Source organism: Biomphalaria glabrata, chromosome 16 (genome assembly GCF_947242115.1).
Source record: "Biomphalaria glabrata chromosome 16, xgBioGlab47.1, whole genome shotgun sequence".
Lineage (NCBI taxonomy): Eukaryota > Metazoa > Mollusca > Gastropoda > Planorbidae > Biomphalaria > Biomphalaria glabrata.
In genome coordinates this window covers 2,775,924-2,793,433 of record NC_074726.1, presented here as the reverse complement: position 1 = coordinate 2,793,433, position 17,510 = coordinate 2,775,924, and the positions used below count along the sequence as shown (strand labels likewise).

The following is a 17,510-nucleotide window of genomic DNA, read 5'->3' as shown; positions in this document are numbered from 1 at the left end:
GATCCAAAAATTAAAAATCCAACTCTTCCCCAGTAGTCAAACCCAGGACTACTTAGTTCAGAAGTCAAGTGCTTTACCATCTCTCAGCCACTGTGCCTCCTATCATAGCTAGATGAACATTATTATTAAATGGATACACTCTTTTTCTTTTTTTATAACTATTTTTAAAACACTTTTCCTTCCAGGTCAGAGGTCTGATGAGTGACTTTGCTGTTCTTATTGCCATCTTGAGTATGGTTCTCTTAGACTTTCTGATTGGCATCAATACACCCAAACTCCATGTACCAGAAAAATTTGCTGTAAGTTTACTGTTTATATTACTTGGCCACATAAAGCACAAAATAATGCATTGTCAATGAGTGTTTTAGGCATTTTTTTTTCTTAAGACATCTTTACAGTTTTCCAGAGAGCCATGATTCATTGTGAGGAATAGGAAAAACAATTATTTCAAGTACATCTTTAAACACCCAGAGAATAAAGAGCTTCAATATATTGAAACAAATCTTCCTTGATTATAGCCCATTCCAAACTTTGAAATCAACAATTTGAAGACTGAGTGTTAGCCAATGCTTTGCACTGAAGTTTTCTAATGACATCATTAAGAAAGTATATAATATATATATATCTTCTTATTGTTATAATACAGATGTTACTTCAAAAAAGAAGATGATTACATCTTACGTGACATGCATCTAGTCGTGCATGTTAACCAATTAACCAATGTTTACCTGGCTGGCTCAGGCAACCCATTCCATGCTCTAATAGCATTAGGGAAGGAGCATTTGTACAAATTTGTCCTAGCATCTGGGACTCACAATATCTATATTTGTTTTTAATTAATTAAAACTTTGAAATTTTTCATGATAAGAGACTAAAATGTAGTCAATTAACATTCATGATTTCAATGAATTCCTTCTTCTACTTACATATATTGTTTCTTGCAATCTTTTCTGCAATCACATTCTTTTTAAATTAATTGAAAAAATGTTCTTCAAAATTAAAATTCTATAAAAATAAATTTGAAATAAAGAATTAGTTACAATTTGATAATATATGGCAAAATTCTTCTCTCATTAAAAAAATAATATTTTTTTGTTGTGTAAATTTACAGCCAACAAATCCCAAGCGTCAATGGTTTATCAATCCTTTTGGCTATAATCCTTGGTGGACTGCCATAGCTGCTATCATCCCAGCCATGTTGGTGACTATCTTGATATTCATGGACCAGCAAATCACAGCAGTTATAGTCAACAGGAAAGAGAACAAGTTAAAAGTAAGTCAATAGTGGCTAGACACATGTCAGGTAGTCTGGGGCATCCCACATTTTAAGGAGGCATCTTGCAGCATATAGTTCTACACCTTTGCAGAGCCTGCAATATCGTTGTTATGGCACGATTAGGAATTAGTTATTTGTTTCATTAATAGGGTAAGTTTTGACTAAGAGACAATGACATGACTAGTAAAACCTAGACTAGGTTTTGAGAAAGAATAGTGAAATATAAATATGTTTGTAAAATGTTTGACATGTTTCGGATGTTCCTTCAGAGTTGAAGATAATTACTTCCTAGTCCAAACCTCCCGCAGGACGACGGGGGATGGGAGCGGGCAGGGTTTGAACCCGGGACCATCGATAAATCTGAATGACAGTCCAGCGTGCAAACCGCACGACCAGGCAGCCAGTCTACTTTTGTTGGCTTTAGAGAGAGGAGCTTTTAATGGATGTAGAGATTTAGCTTGACATTCAACAGATCCCTTTGTTATTATTAACTTTCTTGTTTGACATTCACTATCAGCATCAACTAACTTCTATTGTTGGCCTTTCGACTGTGTTATTGGAGTTTGTTATTTGAGTTTTACCTCTGTTTGACTTAGCTGCATAACACAGCATGGAAGCTCCTAACACAGCTGATCCCAATATTTATCAACACTTGTTCCTTTGGGCACATCAGCTACATGGATGGGGGGGGGGGGGGGACTGCTGTGTAGGCAACATTGTTCCGGCCATAGCTAAAGTTCAGGCATTCATCTCGTTTCAATGAAATGATCCATTGTTGCTGCACAACTGAAGGAAATTGTGATTTGTAACAAGTCATGGGTTATCATCAGGGGTGAATAAAAACTTTGATTATGTCCTCTGCTTCCTTGTAGTTGATAGCTTATATATTTATGAAGTATCTCATTTCATTTTCAGATCTTCAGCTTAATAGTATGAATGACATAGAAATGTATCAAGTTCCAAAATTGAGCATTAGAATAAATTTTGTGTTGAGGATCTATTAAAGTAGTATTGACTTAAAAAAGAGTATTTTTACACATGCAGTAGTAGAATTGGAAGTGTAGCTGATGCTCTCTCACTAAAAATATGATCTGGCAGATGAGTAAATCTCTTTGGGAATTAATATCTGTCCCAATTCTGAACAAGTCACTAGAACAAGAATACTAAGATAAAAACAAGGGAAAGTTGAACATTTATATATGTTCATGTTTCTCTCTTAAAACTATTGTGTATATATATTACATAAATGCTTCTGTCTTAAAACTATTTTGTGTATATTTCGTTTGACTTATGGAAGACTAAGATATTTGCTTTTTGAAATTAAAGAGCTACATAACGTTTATTGGTCTTTTAAGCACTGTAATGTATTAAAGGTTTGGAACACATTTCCCATGGAGCACATGCTTCACTACAATAAGAACATTAAGCGGTTCAAAACTTAGTAATTAGTTTGCCTTTTATTCATAGCATCTTAAACCTACTTAATGTTTTCTAACATTGCTATATAAATTGTATTTTTATTATTTTATTACGTACATACACAATGTTGTAAAGTTAACATTGGATACAAGTGATTGGGGGTTGGCTCTCAAAGAGAAACTTGACTTTTTAACACACCTGCTATACATTTCCATAGGATTACAATAATGTTTCAGAATTATGAATGGCTTGTTTCTGAATTTGTTTTTCTAGAAAGGAGGAGGCTACCACCTCGACTTGTTTGTCATCTCCACTCTGATAGTTATCTGCTCTTTCATTGGCCTGCCTTGGTTTGTGGCTGCCACAGTCTTGTCCATCAACCATGTGAACAGTTTAAAGAAAGAATCTCAGTGCTCTGCTCCTGGAGAAAGTGCAAAGTTCTTGGGAGTAAGGTGAAGACAGTAGCAATATGACCAGTAGTAGAGACATTGTCTTTAGGACTTAGAAAAATAGGGATATTGACTTTTGTGTGTCTGTACTATTCTGTTACAATAGTTGTTCTAGCACAATAGATTTAAAAAAAAAAAAAGAACTCCAAATTTCTTGAAAAGAAAGGCTAATGAATAAAATTGAGATTCCATGTGGGGTTGGTTAATATATGTACTGTGCAAGACCAGTTTGCTAAATAGACAGCTGATGAAATTTCACATTAGCATTACTTACTATTTAATCAGTGGACAAGAGCTCAATATTTTTTTATTTTTTTTCTCTGAAAATAAAAGTAGAGATTTGTCTCTCTTTAATAGCTTTTTTTTCTCCCAATAAATAAATTATAAATAAATTATATAGCACTATTTTCATGCTTATAGCATGCTCAGAATGCTTTGGTCCAATCTCAGTTGTGTAACAGTGGAAGGGAGGGGGTATCTGGGAGGTTTTTCTGTGCTGCCTTCAGGCGCTCAGTAAACACAACTCTGCCCGAGTCGGGTGTCGAACCTCTAGCCCCCTTTATAGGTAGCCAAGCCAAGTTCAAGCGCACTTAGCCTCTGGACCATGCTTTTACTGAGTTTGTTTTGTAAATTTATTATACTTATAAATATTTACAAAATCAGCATTATCATAGAGTTTTTATGTTTATTCCTCAGAGAACAAAGAGTTACTGGCACTTTGATATTTTTGTTCATTGGAGTTTCTGTGTTTTTAACTTCTGTTCTCAAGGTGAATATAAATAGTTTTACCTCTAGACTGATATTAACACCATTAGGCAAGTGTTTCTATCCCCACACTTTGGTATATTACATGCTGAAGAAGATGAGCAACTTTTTTGTGTGGACAAAGCTCATCATTTCATTTGTTATGTTTAAAAATGTTGTGTTTTTTTTTACAAAAACTTTTTCTACTGTATTTTGTTTCATAAATAATTGTAACTTTATTCTTTTTTAAAACCCTAACATCCCCATTTATTTTAATCTCCGTGAGGTCTTTTTGCCACTAAACAAATCACTATTGAATAGTTATTTTTTCATAACAAATAGGGTAAATTATTAATTACTATTTTTTATTATGTTCATAAGTGCTGAAATGTCCATCAAACATTAACAATTTACAGTGGCTGAGCAGTAAAGTGCTTGGCTTCTGAAGTGGGGGTCCTGGGTTTGAATTCTGGGAAGACTGGGATTTTTAATTTTGGGTGCCTCTGAGTCAACCCAGCTCTAATGGTTACCTGACATTAGTTACATAAGTAACTAGTAACAGACACAAGTAAAGGTGGTTGGTCTTTGTGCTGGCCACATGACACCCTCATAAACCATAGGCCACAGAAACAGATGACCTTTATATCATCTGCCCTTTAGACCACAAGGTCTGAAAGGGGAAGTTTACTTTTTTTTTATGTCGACTGTTGGACTTATATTAAATGAAAATTTTTATTAATTTTTTTATAGAAAGCCACATATTTTCTTAAGTCAAATTCAGTTAGAATAGTCTGAAAATGTAAGGATGTTTAGTAGCCTAAATATGTTGACTTTTGTTTAGTAGGGGATATGTTAATTTACGGTTAGTAGCCCTGAACTATCAAGTTTTGTGTTGTGAATAAACTCATGCTTTTTATGTTTCCTCTCTCAGTTTATTCCTATGCCAGTTTTATTCGGTGTCTTCCTATACATGGGTGTGTCCTCTCTCAGGGGCATGCAATTTGTTGACCGCATCTTGATCCTCCTCATGCCTCCAAAGTATCAACCTGACCTCTTGTATCTCCGCCACGTCAAGACAAACCGTGTGCACATTTTCACTGCCATCCAAGTGATATGTTTAAGTATTCTGTGGGCCATCAAGTCTATCAAGGTGATCTCTATAGCTTTCCCAGTCATGGTGAGTCTTAGATAGAAATGCCAATCACTAAAGTAGTAACTAATATATACAGATTTATAACAGGTGCTCTGTTTAAATGAGTCAGTAATTTGAACTTCTTTGTGTTCCCTTTCTAGCATCATCAGCTTAAAATATTTTTCTGAAATCTTTAATCCTTATTGTGGCTGCACTGATAGATTCTTACAATTAATGCAAAATAAAAATGAGTTGTTGTTTTTTTCCTACTAATGATTTGAAGAGAAAAGGTTTAGTTTTGTGAGCTAGGTAAAATGGAAATTCTGAGAAAAAAATTGACTTTTGTGGTAAAACTAAATAACCAAATTTAAAAAAAAGTAATTTTTAAAATTTTACAATTTACCTTCAGTTGTCCCATAGTCTGTTAAACCATTGGGACACCACACAAGTTCTCTCAACCATCTTTCCTCCTTTCATTTAAATGTATGTAGTTTTCTGCCTTAACTAATGTATTGTTTGTCTTGCTACAGGTTCTAGCTATGTGTTTTGTGCGTAAGGGTATGGACAAAATCTTCACTCAACAAGAACTCAAGTGGTTGGATGACATTATGCCAGAAACACATAAGAGGGAGAAAGAGGATCAAGAGATGAAACTTGAGGAGGTACTGGCCAGATTTTGTTCTATGTACAACTAGTGTATTTTATGAATTACAAGCCTACTTCCTCCATAAGCTTTTGATATTGCAGCAGTAAAGTACACTGCTTTTAACCTGAAATCCTTGTATTGCCACATCAATCTTCCTTCTTGCTGAATTTTCTTTTCATAAACCATATAAGTGTCTCTCTATATAACTGTGGGTAGTTACTAACTCTACTAAGATGATCCTTTTTATTTATTTTTTTCATGTAAGTTATTGGAATTTTACATGTATATAGTCAATACGCTAATACTTGCTTGTTAAAATTTCTTAAAGATGAGAATATAATATTTTGTTTTCTAAATCTTCAGCAAAGACGATCTCTTATTGAAGACTCAACTGCTATACCCTTGGCAGCTCTGGGCTTTGGTGAAATATCTAGTGAAAACTGGACAGTTAAAGCTGATGTTGATGTGTTGAATATATCAGAAGAGATGTCTAAGACAGCCATGTGGAAATCCATTATGTCCAATGAATCCTCTTCCAATCTGGCCAATCAGACTAAAGAAGAGAATGGACATAGGAGTAGTTCTAAAAAGTATGTCGGTTGGGCATTTTTTAATGTTAAAAATTAAGTTTTCAAAATGTTTGTTTTCGTCAGAGTGAAAAAGTTTTATCTTAAATGCTGCAGTTAATTTTAACTTTAAAGTTTATTTAGAAAAAAAATGTCCTTAGTAGTTTAAACAAAGTAATAGTCTATCATGAAGTTACTATTATTGCTCAAAATATATATTTCAGCTGGAACTAAGAACCTGTTTATCAACCAATTTTCTTTTCTCTCTCTCCCACTGTTTTTTTTTTCTTGAATTGCACTTTAGTTAGGAATTTTTGCTTGCAATTAGTTTCATATGTTTCCATGGTTTGAGATTCTGTCTTAACATGACAAGATCAAAAATCAATAGTGGAGACTGATGCATATTTCAAATGATTTACTTTTTAAGGTGATTTTTTTTTAATTTCATGGGAAAGTCATGAGAAGAAGAAAACTAAATATTGAATAAATATTGAAATGTAAGAACAATATTTTAACTATCAGTAAATAAGGTTACTTGCAAAGAATTAATAAATTTAACAATGACAAAAATGTTTGCTAATAGATGTATGGTAGCCCTAATCAGCTCTGTATTCTAATAGTGTATCAACTTCAGAATTATTCTCTGATATATAGAACCTGACAATAATTAGACCAAAATAAAAATTTGTAGTATTTTATTATGTCAAGCTATTTAAGTTAAGATGGAAAAATCACAATAAAACTATAGACTTTCTCTTCCAAACACTGTTTATGTGCTTTAAAAAAATTCGTTAGTCGAAGTTATCATCTAATGTAAAGGTTAATCTGAGACAAAGTCAATAATGTATTTGCACTTGATGCATTAATTTGGTTTGTTTAGACTTAGACTTTAGAATAGAAGTCATTATTGTAATCTTTTTTTTAAAAGATATTTGTTTCTTTGAAATGTTTATTTGACTAAATCTATTTCCTGTTTTTGTTTGCCTTCCTCTTGCACCTCTTTCACTGATCAGATATAGGTGAGTGATCTTTTCACTTCATTGACTACTAATTTGTTCATTAAAACATAACAAACATTTGACTAACATAACAGTTGATGGGGAAACAAGAAGTGTTTATATCCAGCAGAAACTACTGGAACTAGTATATCTTTCTAAGTCATGTAACCAAATATACTTGTTTTCAAAACCAAATTAATTGTTCCTTTTATACAGGCTGAAAAGTAGAGGGGGGGGGGGATGGAAGAGAGAGTTCTAAATTTAGAATACGTCTCTGAATTGGCTAAGATGATCAGTTATTTGTCACTAAGGTTCTAGTGGATCCTACTCTTCCAATGTTTTATCAGAAACTTATGTTAAGCTAAACATAAATCTTGTTAAAAATGTAGATACCTTTTTTTTGTTTCAAAACTTGGTAATAGTTTTGTTATAATTGATGTCATTGCAAGTATTTAAATTAAGTTAAAACTCAGTTAAATTTTATGGGGTATTTAATGACTAAATTTTGACTTACACTTCTACTATTCTATGAAACGATCACTTCCAAAAGTGCATTTAACTGACAAGAAGGATGAAGACTTTACTGCTCTTGTACTGCGTGTTATCATTTGAAAAGATCATCTTTTTTTAGGGTACAGGGGTTAACTATGTTGTTTTTTTTCGTAAAAATATAAATCTAATTTCATAATGTTCTTATTATTTACTATTTCTATCACAGAAAATCTTTGATTTTATTTTTTTGGTTGGGGTGGGGAATACAAACAAGCACTAGCCAATCAGTCAGTTAATAGTTAATTAATTCTGGTTGGATCAAAAAGATGTGATGGTCTAGATGGATGGAAGTTTTTTAGGTATATTTAGCTTTTTTTTTTTATTATGGTCAATACTTGGACTGTGAGCCTTTTGGATAGTTTTGGACATTTATACCTTACATAAACATACAAACTTTTAGTTATTCATTTGCAAAGGCAATATAGCCTCTGTATTTAAAAGCAGAAAATATTATATAAATACAGTTATCATTAAATAAAGCTTAAAAGATTGAGTACAATTATTAGCATTATATACTAAACAATAATAAAAAGACTAAATGGAACATACTAGAAAATAATTAGCATTAGCCTTTTTTTTACATAATTAAATCAAGAGAACCATACACTGAGGAAGGCCTAAATATTTCTTTTACCAATTTTTGAGCCTTACAAAAAAAAAAAAATTTCACTATGGTTGAAGGTTATATAATGTTTAAATTCACTCTCATGTTGTCATTCCCTATGTCTAGGTATTCTGAAGTTAATTAGTAGGAAAAAATAACTAAATAAGCATTTGTCAAATATTTGTACAATCTCAGAGTTTGTAAAGTAAGTTTATGCTTGTGTCAATTTTAAAATCTATTTTTACTTGTCCCGCTATATGTTTTGCTAACCAAGCTGCTCATACTCCAAGTTTTGACAGTACAATTTCTAATACTGGTGTTAGGGCTAAATTATTGGCTTATTTCTTGGATAACATTTAGGAGACTTTTGGAAAGAACTGTTTGATGATTTTTGAAAGTTTCAAGGTTTAGTAGAAGTGGAAGAAGTTTGCCAGTTTGTCACTTTCCTTCAATGTGTTTGGTTTGTGTTTTTGTAAGCGACTTTAGAAAGTCACTTTGAAATCCACTTGGTAGGTTTAAAGACTGACACAAAACTTGTTAGTGCTCACATTCTTTTTGTATTTGCATAGACAACTTGTATACAAATGTGTATCCTTATATTTTATTAGTGGTTGGCTGCTGTATCCTACAGGTTTAAAGTGTAGCAGAAACTGCACATGCTGATGATTTAACTTTGAGGTCCTTCTACTATTACCTCGAGTTAAAAATACAGCTCTGGCTTGACAGAAATTGAGCTGACATTTTCACTTATTTTATAGTCACTTGATAATGACACAAAGCAATGTTGATTTGGAATGAAACATTCTGCACATAATAATGTTTGCATAAGAAATAATAAATCAGTCAATTTTTTTTTCATGTCGATTTATTACTACTTGATTATAATTCTTGCCAGTTTGGGCCATATCCTTGCCACTTCATTCTAAAATGTCTTCATCTAAATTGTGAATCTGTTTTACATCTTGAACAATCTAGTGGCTATTTCATTAGTCAACAAATCAAAGACTATCAAAGACTATCTCAAAAATCTAAAATGGCCAGATTTTTGGGCCTGGGTAAAATGTTAGCCTAATACTTTTCAGTCCCAGTAGTTTTAGGTTCAATAGAAAAATCTAAGGAAAGCATGCCAGATTTTTTAAAGCAATAAAAGCATGATTTAAACCTTATTTTAACTAAAATTGTCCAAAAGAATAAAAATAATACTAAACTAATTTAAACAAATGTTGTTTTTTTAATAACTTCTTGCATGATTATTGCAATAGTGCACTTTGGAGATTCAGTACAGTTTTTTTCCTAATACTAAATTGATTATTAACATAGAACTTAAAAGAATTTGCATGTTAATAATTGTATAGACATGCCCACAGTGCTAATCGCATGTCACTGGGTAGCCAGAAAATGTCGGGGGACCAGCTTAATGATGTAACAGAAAGTTCTGAGGAAGCTGGTAGTCCAATCAGCTTTGCTGCGGTAAGTTCTGGATGCTGTCTCTCCAGAGTAGCCTGCCTGATAGTGTTCAGCCCTTTTAAATAGTTTTGTTGTTTATGCTTGCACTCTTCTGAACTCTGGTCCTCTGCATGACCATCCAGTCATTCTTCACACTGCTTGATCCAACAATTCTGTGATAATGTATCTCATTGACATGTATGACATCTGACGCTGTTGTAACACCAGGATTATGTTGTCGACAGCACGGACACATCATCATCTGCTTTGAATTCAAATGTTCTTTACATGACTATTGCAATTTATTTTTGTTGTATGTTTCCTGTTTTATTTTGTTCCTCTGAAAAAATGAATTTTCAACTCTCTTCAAAAACAAAATTAATTGTTTTATTATATTCTGTATGTGTCTCTAAAGTTGAATCACTAGATTTAGTTTTGTGTCAGTCTTAAAGTGAATATCTCAATGTGCTCAGAATGCTTAGTTTTAGATACACATCTTAGATTGGTTTGTGCCCTGTATCAAGAACATTGTAATCAACATGAGACAATACTTCCAGTTACTATTTCTTGACATGTTACAAAAATATTGACAGATATTAAATTTGTACGTGACACTGTTACAGTAATAAAAAATTCTTTTATACCGCAGACTATTTGCAACTGACATATCAGAATGTATATAGATATTAGTTTTGATATATGTATGTAAATTATTTATATAAAAAACCCTCTAATTTTGTTCTAATTAGAACAGCTTTCATTTAAGGCATGATAATTTTACTTATTTGATTTATTGTTCTTCTAAAATAGAGAGGAAATCTTTGATTTGTTTATTTAATTTCATATTATGTCCAAATATAAAGAAATGTTTGCATGTTTAGTTTATTAACTCTATGAATAGGAAGCCATGGCTAACATCTCTTATTTGAGTATATAGTGTGTTTTTAGATTATATAATTTCACTATGGGCTTAGAAAGAACTGATAAAACAACTTCATTCATTCTCTTGTTACAGCAATCCTTATTTATTGTACAATGCTAGGTGAGATGTGTACATATGGTTCAATATTTGCTCTTTCTGATGACTTCTAATGCTTTTATAACAGTTACATAAGAGCAATAACAACAATTATAACTATTATACAACAATTATAACTATTATTAAAATATTTATAACCAGTAAATTTATGTAACACATTTTTTTTTAAAGTCTAATCTAATTCTTAGCTATCAAGAGGCTTCAAATAATTTGAGCTTGCAATTAGAAAAAAGTAGTTAGCCTCCCACTGACATTTTCCTATCAGTTTATTTTAAACATTCGATTGAATGTATGAATATTTAGTGATGTACTCATTTGATTGAAGGAATACAAGGGACTGATAAGTTTCTTTGTTATTTTTTTAAAGAAAAGTACAGTAAGAAAAAGTATTTTCTCTGAGGGTGTTTTTTTTTCTACTCAACTATTAATGGTCACTAGACAAAAGTAAACTTTGAATAACCTAACACAAATTTTAACAACCATCAATAAATAAATGAAATAGGTATTATCAGTGATAGTAGCTACTGTAGGCTTATTATATTTTTTGTATTGCTTATGAATCTCTTGTTCTCTGTGTCTTAAAATCATTTTTTTTTTCAACTAGAAGTTTATAACTAAAAAAAATTTATTTGCTAAAATCTTGTGAACAGCTTTTTGTCAAACTGAAGCTTTTAAATGGCAAATCAATAGACTGTAGTGTAACTACTTTGCAAATAGCCTTTCAATATGCTCATGGAATTGGAGTAAGAACAGTAGCTTTCTAAATATTACAATAACACTTTGTGGTTGAAAAAAATATTTCTCTTTAAATTCATTTGTTTTGTATTAGCTGAGATTAATTTCATACTGAGACAATTTCATACCGAACCTGAGACAATTTCATCTTATTTAATGACTAAATCAAAACCTTTAAAAACTTATTGGAAAGCATATTAGCATACCATCTTTTAGCTAATTATTGTAGTACCTGTATATTGATTACTCTGTACTGTAACAACAATGAACTTGTCACCGAGTTACAAACTAGAACATGAGAAGAACATTTAAAAATTGACTGACATGTTGATTAAATCAGCCCCTGTTAATTTTTTTTATCTGTCTGATAAATTTCGTCTTAACTTTTGATGTCATTTAAAAGTAAATTCATTCCTTAATGCTGATATAAAAAAAACACTGTTGACTGTATTGATGACTTTTTGTTGACTACTATTTCAGAAAGCAGAAGAAACACAGTTCTAAGAGGAATGGAAGCAAGCCTCTGTTGGGTGGTGTCAAAGAAGAGACGGAGGAGCATGGAGCAGCTGCGCTAACTTCCTCTCCATCCAAGAAAAAAATGCCCGTCAAGTTTTATATCGATGACCATGAAGACCACGAGGAGAGAGACCAGCTGATCAAACCACCAGAAATAGTAGTGGACCCACCCAGTGATGTCCATGCCAGAACACCCGACAGAGACTCAGGGGAAGGCGATGCACAATGCTAGTTGTGTGTAGTGATGGATAGAGGCCCTTTGTTTGTGTGATACATTCATTATAGTCATCTTAAATTATTGCATTCACTTTTTAATGTTGTCTTTTTGTTCACTTTCACAATTGGTGTCAACACCAAAAGGGAAAATGCAACTCTCAGATTTCATCATCAAGATGTAAAAGGGAGATATTGGATTGTATCTTTGTTCATTTGAAAATAGTTTGTATTCAAGTTGTGAAGATGAAGAATAAACCAAGCATAGACTTTATGTCAATAATGATCTTGATTGAAAATTGGTACTAATTTAAAATAATAATTTTAAATGTATTTACTTAGACTTAGAGCCAAGATGTATAGGTCTTTCTATGTGCAAACAAATATAATACAAATATAAAACCTGAAGCTAGACTATATATAAACCTTAAAATAACGTATCAAATAAGTAAACTTTAATTTCAAATACTGAATGTAACATTTTTTAGTGAGAAATGTGTTTTACTTTCAAAGTCAAAGCTTTGCATTAGAGTTGTAGGAATACAGCCTTTAAATATTTGTTTTTTGTTAACATTGTGTTTTTTTTTTAATTACTGTTACTCTTTTTGTGTGTGAAAATAACTATGAACTAATCAAAAAAGAAGTGTATTTTTTAAATTTCTTTTGAAACTCTTTAAAGATTGCCTTTTTAAAACATTCTTTCATTATAAGATTATCTTATTTGTTTTAATGAAGCTTTGACCAAAATATCTTCCCTAATAGTCTTGATGACTGGAATTTTAAATTCTACCTTCTTTGTGTGGGCCTATGCACCTTGATAGTGTCACTTCAAAACTGTATTATATAAGAAGAAGAAGAGTTGACTTTTTGAATGTGATTTTTTAAAAAAAAATACAAATCTTGTTATTTCTTTGATTAAACTCAGTGTTGATTGCAAACTTGATAATCAAGTTTTTAGCTTGTAAAATTGATGTCTTATTGTAAACTTGTTTATGTTATTTTCTGAAGTTACTGAGCTAGTGATAATATCAGCCTACCTCTAACAGAAGGCTTCAGTTATTGGTTTGCCTTCAAATATACTAAATCTGTTTTAAAAATATTGAAGTAGATTGCAGTGTGAAATAAAAACACAAGGAAAAGTCAAAATGTACACAAACAAATTATATTGAAGATTTTTTAGTACTTCCTAATGTTTTTAATAGATTTACCCGCAAGAATTTTATAAGAGCACATGTAGACCTACTATCATTATTTCATTTATTTTAGTTTAACCAATCAACTCAATTAATATTTAGTTGTTTTCAAGGAAAGTCTTTTTTTTTTAAATATTTTAAAAAATATTTCCAATTTTCTTTTTTTTTATATTATTCTCATAATAATAATTGAATCTTTTTTTTTTATTGCATTTTTAATAGAAAATTAAATTACATGTTTAAACTTTGTGACAAAAAAAAAACAAGACATTGTGCATCTTTCATCTTAAGCCAATATGAATATATGAATGAAAAATGTTTTCCCAGTGTTCATAATGTGGCAGAATAATTACATTGAAACTTTGTATTACTTGACTAGATCTATTTCAACCAAAACTGAAAAGTGGAAGTCATATAATTTCCCAAGTGTAAGTTCCATTTTGTGTGTGAAATCACACCAAATTACTTTGTTATGATTTCTGAGTATATAACAAACTTGTTTGTTCCTATGGGTGATCGTTTCTTGTGTAAAATATTTTATCTATATGTATCTTGTTACTAAGCATTATTTTCAATGATTATATTTCTTGTGGGATTTGGTTTGAAAGGACTGGTGCAAATCTTTGGTCTATAGTGTAGTGAGCTAGAGGATACTCACATGACTAGGCTAGATGACACTTGCATTCAACTTGTATTCACCATTTTTATGAACTGACTCAACAGTTATTCTCATATCAAGATTGATTCATATTTTATTACGCCAAAACAATTTTCTCATTTCTCAAGCATTTCACGTGTGGCCACAGTTTGTTTAAAAAAAACTACCACTGGCAACCTAGTCACATCTCTTGCAACACCCACCCCTTGCTGAACACTTATGTATTAAGACAGTCGCTATATCATCATGATATCCACAGATGTGTGTCAGTTGTATGTGTCTCTTAGTTCACACAAAAGTTGTGTACTGTCATCTCACCCAGACTATTTATTTATTCATTTTAAGCTTGTGAGTTTTGTAAGCATTTGTGGTTTTATAGTTATGTGAATAACATTGTGATAGTAGTGCGTTATTTGATTGTTACTTATAAACAAGAGTCATTTCTCTTATTTAGCAAACAAACAGCACAAAACTTGTAGTCATACAAATGTTCTCATGTTTGTCAACTATTAGATGAATTGTTCAGATGGTTAAACAGAAATGTTCTATTCTAATATGTGCATGAGAGAGACTAAAAGCTTTAAAAAGTAACTTATTTCTTTGGCATATCATTGTAACCCACATAGTCCTTGTAATATAACACTACTCTGTCATCAGACATTTCTTCTACATGGCTGTAATGTAAACAAAAACAGCTGTTTATTTTGGTTGTATTTCAGTTTTGTTTTTTTAAATGTGTGTACTGTTAGTCTTAATATTTATAGAACAGTTTTTTTTTTTAGTTTTAGATTTTAGAGTATTGAAAATAATATTTGTCATTGTGTGTATTAATATTCAAACCATGACCAATAACACTTGGATGCAACTCATACACACACACACCCACACATGCATGCTTGCATACACACACTTTGAACATTGAAATCCAGATTTGATTCTATTTGATTGTTCTTGTAAATAATTGAAAATAAAATATCTATCAAAATGTTTGTGTCATATGTATGCCATAAATAGTATGCTGTTGAATAGGTTTTTCCCCCAAGATAAAATTGGACTAGATTTTTTGTTATCTTGATATCTATAATTCCTGGATAAATAGCCACCTATCCTAAAATAAATTTCAATATTATTAAAGAATTTGTATTAAATAAATAGCAACATAATGTTTCAATCACTTTGGAAAACAAGCAATAAATTAATTTACTTGAGGAACTAATGAGGAAGAAACAATGATGAGACATAGTTTACATTTAATATAACATCAAAGGTTAAATAACTAATCTTATCTTATATAATACAGATATGATCCATGATTGGGGGGAGGTGTCTTTGGCAGACCTGGATAAAAATAGTTCTAAAGGAAGAAAAAAACATATATACTTGGACTAGAACTTGTTGACTGTTTCACTTGGACTCAAATGTGTGATGGTTGAATATTTCATTCAAATCATAATCTTTCTTCATGTAGACAGAAACTGTTTATATTTATGGCTAATTTGCAGGTCAGAGGTTATCAGAGCCAAATTTTTTTATAAACAACTTTTGAGGGGACATGTCATAAAAAAAAACAACTTAAAAATCTCTTACAATTTTTTTTACTTCAAGTAGAAAGACTTCTCTTCAATTAGCAGAGTAATTTTGATGCTAGATGTTTAACCCAACTATTCAATAAAACTTTGTAACAAAAAAAAGTGTGTTTTGTAAAAGCACTTAAAAGAAAATTATTTCACAGTTTCAAAGATTATACCATACTTTAATAAGAGTTTAAATGCTTTGTGATATTTTGGTCAATATAATAGTAAAAGAGAGGAATGGAGAAAGATGGTTGACAGATCCTGTGTGGTGCCCCAATGGTTCAATAGACTAAGGGTTAGGTAAATAGCTACACCTTTTCGAAAGATTCAAAATCTCGCTCATGTGTTAAGACAACAAGATATTTTGTGTTAATTTTTGAACTTTTTTTGTTTATAAATTTCTTAAAACAAAACTAAAGCTAACACTTGCATATCTTAATGCAGTGTTTCACAAGTTGAAATCCACAGTGATAGGCAGAAGGTAGTGTTGTGAGTAGAAAAAAATGTCTTTAATTCTGATTTAATTTCTTTCTTTCTTGTAGAACTTTATGAATTGAATGCATAGATTTATGTGTATGGTGACAGTCACTGATATATATATATATATATATATATATATATATATATATGAAGTAACATAATGCTGATAACATTTGAAAAGATGTTTCTTTTGTAAATAATGTTTGTGGTAGACTCATTCTTAAACATTGAATTCTATTGTCTTATTTAACTGTAAAAGTTATTTTTGTATACAGAGAACTTTTAAATCAGAAAAGGTATAACTTTATTAGCATGTTCTGTATTCTCAAATGAGTAAAAATAAAGATATTTCATATTTTGAGATAATCTAGTTGAGAATTGGCCTCGAGAATGTTTGGAAACACTGACCTAGAAAAGTGTCATTTATAAACTAATTTATTAGTTGAGAACCGGAATTCCAAAAATAAGTCAATAACTAATTCAACCAATTAAACTTATAGTAATTAAATTATATGAGATGAAAGTCATACAAGACATACACATTTTTTTATATCACTAAATTATTAAATGATAATTTATTTTTACTATGTTTACAAAATATTTCTTCAGCATTCTTTCATGTGTTTATAATATTGTAACTAATTTGGTTCTAAAAAAGAAAGGCCCAAAAAAACAGTATTTCCATCTTCGTATAGTAAGTTAACCTAAGTATTGAAGGAAAACACCATAATAAAGTGTGAAGATAAACACTAAGGTTTTATTTAGACATTAGCCAGTGGTAGAAATGCTTTTCAACAGATTTTACAGTTAGAACTTCCTTGTCCTAATGCTATTGTATTTCTTTTTTTACAGTTTAGACAAGAGGTGATAGAAGTAGCACAGAGTCATGTTCTTTTTCTTTGTTTTGTTTTGCAATACTGAATTTAGAGAGAAAAATAAAATACAAAAAAAAAAGTGTATGAAGTGTTGAATGTTAATTTCTATTAAAGTGTCCTGTGACTTTCTTGTAGCAGATTATCTCTAAGTGTTTGTGTTTAACAAAGTCAGACATTGAATGTTTCGTATGTTCCTTTAGAATCAAGTTATTCAATCCTGGTCCAGGACGAGGGAGTTGGGTGGCGGACAAGGTTCGAACCTAGGACTATCGAGACAAAAGTCTAAAGTGCATACCACACGAGCATGCAGACATCCAAAGGAAATCACAATCTAAAAAATTGTTGCTTTTTTTTTTTTTTACTATACAAATGCAATACATTTTTAAGCAATTACA

The 17,510-nt window shown here is 31.1% G+C and overlaps 1 protein-coding gene across 8 annotated transcripts in view; it reads left to right on the top strand.

The window, feature by feature from the left end:
• The window catches only part of LOC106066103 (sodium bicarbonate cotransporter 3-like), a 56,824-nt gene extending 39,627 nt beyond the window's left edge, over positions 1–17,197 (top strand). For 5 of the 8 annotated variants that reach the window (XM_056013459.1, XM_056013460.1, XM_056013461.1 and 2 more), the window contains 9 exons: positions 186–299; positions 1,112–1,273; positions 2,969–3,147; positions 3,841–3,913; positions 4,820–5,065; positions 5,551–5,682; positions 6,030–6,256; positions 10,848–10,874; positions 12,087–17,197. In XM_056013459.1, the coding sequence (XP_055869434.1) occupies positions 186–299; positions 1,112–1,273; positions 2,969–3,147; positions 3,841–3,913; positions 4,820–5,065; positions 5,551–5,682; positions 6,030–6,256; positions 10,848–10,874; positions 12,087–12,354 (1,428 nt within the window). In that variant the 3' untranslated portion in view covers positions 12,355–17,197. Of the gene's footprint in view, positions 1–185; positions 300–1,111; positions 1,274–2,968; positions 3,148–3,840; positions 3,914–4,819; positions 5,066–5,550; positions 5,683–6,029; positions 6,257–6,456; positions 7,215–7,245; positions 9,857–10,847; positions 10,875–12,086 lie in introns of those variants that run through there. The other 3 variants (XR_008775175.1, XM_056013463.1, XM_056013466.1) reach the window with 3 other exon arrangements.
• The last annotated feature ends 313 nt before the right edge of the window (positions 17,198–17,510 follow it).